Source organism: Saprolegnia parasitica, assembly GCF_000151545.1.
Source record: "Saprolegnia parasitica CBS 223.65 unplaced genomic scaffold supercont2.479, whole genome shotgun sequence".
Taxonomy (NCBI): domain Eukaryota; phylum Oomycota; class Saprolegniomycetes; order Saprolegniales; family Saprolegniaceae; genus Saprolegnia; species Saprolegnia parasitica.
In genome coordinates this window covers 3,411-6,986 of record NW_012156873.1, presented here as the reverse complement: position 1 = coordinate 6,986, position 3,576 = coordinate 3,411, and the positions used below count along the sequence as shown (strand labels likewise).

Here is a 3,576-nt window from a genome sequence, read left to right as displayed (position 1 = left end):
CACGCGACGGCCTTGGCGCCGTTCTTGGCCATGACGGCCGCGGCCTCGCCCATCGCAAGCGAGTCGGCGACGAGCGTGTGCGGCCATTGGAGCGACGAGAGGACGCCTTGGAGCTCCGGGTCCATGTAAAAGTGCGCCACGATCCCGAGCTTCTTCTTCGCGAGGAGCGCGTCGAGCTCCTTCACGGACGCCATGTTGGGCTGCAAGTACGTGGCTTGGGCCTCGGCAAACGAGCCTTGCGCCGACACGCTGTCCTTGGCAATCTACACGGAAAAAGCGAGTCAATTATTGCTTGTCGCCTGGCATGCGCCGCGTACGAGGATGGACGGGAAGGGCTTCTCCCAGGCCGACGAGAAGCGGCGGGCGGCGGGGCGGCGGAGGACTCGGGCGCGGGCGGCGACGAACATGGCGACGTGCGTAGCAAGGCGCAAGATGCAAACTGCTTTGGCGACGTCCAAGGTCGACAGTGCCATGTGGCACCGCCCATTAATATACACTGTATTTAATTGAAATGGCAATGCCGCATTTGAATACCAAGTGTAGCAGCGCGAAAACAATAAAAGATTGCATTAAAAGACACGTGCTACTTCAAGACGTGCGAGAACCCTACCCTACGAGCCGGAATATCAGCCAATCAGAGGCGTTTCCAAAGGGCAAAAGACTGGTCTCCGATGAGTCATCGGCCACTTGGTGGGGCGAATGACTCAGCGGCCGCCGTCCATACAAACACCAAGTACACGACAGGCCGCCATGCTGCCGAATGACCAAGATGGCTGGTACCGCTCTCAATATATAGAATAGACGCGAAGCAATGGCGAAAACAGTCGGCAACCATCGTGGTGAGCTCGACGACGTCGGATGCCATTCCAATGTGGTTGGACAATAGCACGAGCGTCCGCGGCAAAGCTACGACGCGTGGAGGCCATGTACGCGCGAGTATGGAGACCGCGTCTCCACCTGTGCATGGAGTTGGCATTTGGAGGTTAGGAGCACATAGCATGTCGTTCTTGTATGTAGTTGAGGATTTGGAGTTGCCTACGGGAGAAGGCCACAGCCGAGCGTACTGTTTCGAGGCCCGGTCCACCGGCCAAGCCTACAGATTTGAGGTTACCAGTCTCCAAGGTAGTATCGCTGACGCGAGTAAGCACGAGGTCGGGAGCCTAGGTTGCGCGAATGCGCTTCTTGGTCCAGGGCTCGACAACCACATTGGCTCGTCGATGCGCGACACAACACATACGAGAGAGAGGTGGTACAGTACTGATTACAAGGTCGTCGTCGGATGGCGTTCGAAGGCCCTTTAATGCGAGAGGCACGTGCAGCTGAAACGCACACGCGCGACCAACAGCTCGGTATTGTGCGTGGACAAAGTCAAGGATATCGCGCACAGACATTTCGCCCACGGTCATGCCGTCATTAAAGATGCACCACAGGCGAGTTGACCTCGGTCTTGTCTACGAGATGTTGCCGGTAACTCCATCGCCTCGGAATGCGATAGCCATATCGTGGTGAGGTTGGTGGGCTTGCAGCGCGCCGACTCGACGTTGCGGCCTGTACGCAGCGGCTTCATGGTTCACTGTTCCCAATTGCGCGTGGTCTTGAGCTTGACGTAGACATGGCGTTGCGTGCAAAAGGTGGCGGGGGACACCAGCGCGTAAAAAGTCTCGCGGGGCATGAAATCGGAAGATTGGCAACTGCAGAGGGCATCTAGCGCCTCCTGCTCTCTGATTGGCTTGGATCCCATGTCTCCACCAATCAAAGCGACGCAGGCCGAAACAAAAGCATGGCCTTCCTAGCCGTTCGACAATCCCCTGGAGATAAGCGCTAACGAGGAAAACGAGACAAAAGGCAATGGAGAATACTAAGTCTAGAAGCGGTCGGCAGGGTTCACATCAATCAGTAGAAGATCGCAACGGCGACTTGCCACCATTTTGGCGTCTTTTCGACGCTCGCTAAAGTAATATACTGATATGTGTATGCGTTCGGTAGTAATAACAGGTCCCGTGCGGGGTGAGCTGGTAGGAACTTTTGAATGCGAAGCGTTGTTTACCGGTATTTGCGACGACGGCGCGTTGGCCTAGACAAAAGTCAACGCGCGGCCTTCGCTGCGCTGCGGTGCGCAGACTTTTCCCGGGCCAACGCGCCGTCGTCGCTTGCTGCAGTTTTAGCGCGCTTTCACATTCGCACCTAATCGGAAAGTTGCGTGAATTTCAGTCAAGTGCGCCGTCGTACTTTATCGAAATTGTTATACTTTATTCAAGTATAACGTCCGGCGATGTGACAGCACTTAACATGAATTCCTAATTCGCACCTAACAGGATGCATTTGGCGCGATATGATTGGCTCAGACTAATAAAACTGCGTTTCATTGGTCAAAATGGCTTGATATATAGCCAATGGGTTGGCCAGAATTTACGAATTAATCCCCTGGGATGCTGGTACACCACGTAAACGTTCCTACCAGGAAAATGCAAATCGATATTTCGTTGGTCCAATCAGAACGCATGTTGCCTAGCGTCAAGCCAATCAAAGCGCGAACATGGGATCCACCGTGCTGTGTGACGACGCCGCGACAGCTCGCCACGTAACAATCACTGTCGAGTCGATGACCCACGACTGCATCATCTGCAGGCGCGTTGTGGGAAGCGTAAGGACACGGGCGCTGAGACCCGTCGGGCCATCCAAGCAAGCCAAATTGTACAAAAACGCGTCAACGAGAAGCTCTCGTTCATAAGCGGCGCGTCGGTTGAAACTTTTATCATGAGGTCGAGCAGCAGTGACGGGGCGGTTCTCTGGAGCTTGTAGCTTCTTCTAGTCCACGGCAACGTGTGCTGGAGCAAAGGCATGGCGCACGACGTGTCTTTGCGTGGTATCGGATGCGACTTGACTGTGAGCCCGAGCAAGGAATATCCATTATGACTATCCAACACGTATCCAGTATTTCGAAGCAATTGTCCGCTTTGCAAAGTTTGTTGCTCGCTTTTCAGCGCATCGTTGGGCTGGTTTCCGCCCGCCAAACTGCAAATTGAGAGAAGGGTTGTGACGGCAGAATATATTTGCTGGCATCTGCTTCCGATGAAATTTGATGTCCATCACGACACATCCAAGAACGACGCCAAGGAAGGCTGTGCTGGTTGTGTGCCTGCCGACGATCTCGCGCGGCGAGGCCGTGCACGCTTGCCCACGAACTCTGCATCGTATCATTTGGTGGGTATCCTCTGAACGCTAACGATTCGCACCTCCTTCCAAATGCTGATGGTCCTGAGGCGCCAAGCCATGGTTGGCTCGGAGAATGGTCACTTCAACGTACAATGATCGTCAGTGATGGTTCTGAAAGCAGCGTCGCAGCGAGGATGACGCTAGGGAGTTCCACCGTCGCAAGTGGCGAGCGAAGAGAGGATCGGGCGCCCACATACATCAATCAGTGCGGCGCTATGGCTCATCCTCTTGCCGCTGTGCCATCTACAATGGGTCTGTCCTCACAGACATCCATCGATCCTCTTCTTTTGGCCTTGAAGTCGTGGCACCAAGAACATCCAACTCTGACGATCGCGAAGGTTCCGACATCATCGGCCCACG

At 54.8% G+C, this 3,576-nt stretch overlaps 1 protein-coding gene across 1 annotated transcript; it reads right to left on the bottom strand.

Moving 5' to 3' along the window:
• Nucleotides 1–5: 5 nt before the first annotated feature.
• Nucleotides 6–473, bottom strand: SPRG_17138 (hypothetical protein; the record flags this gene model as incomplete). Its single annotated transcript, XM_012356479.1, has 2 exons — nt 6–263; nt 318–473. Coding segments are annotated over 2 exons (414 nt in total), but the record flags the coding sequence as incomplete, so codon positions are not given.
• Nucleotides 474–3,576: the final 3,103 nt, after the last annotated feature.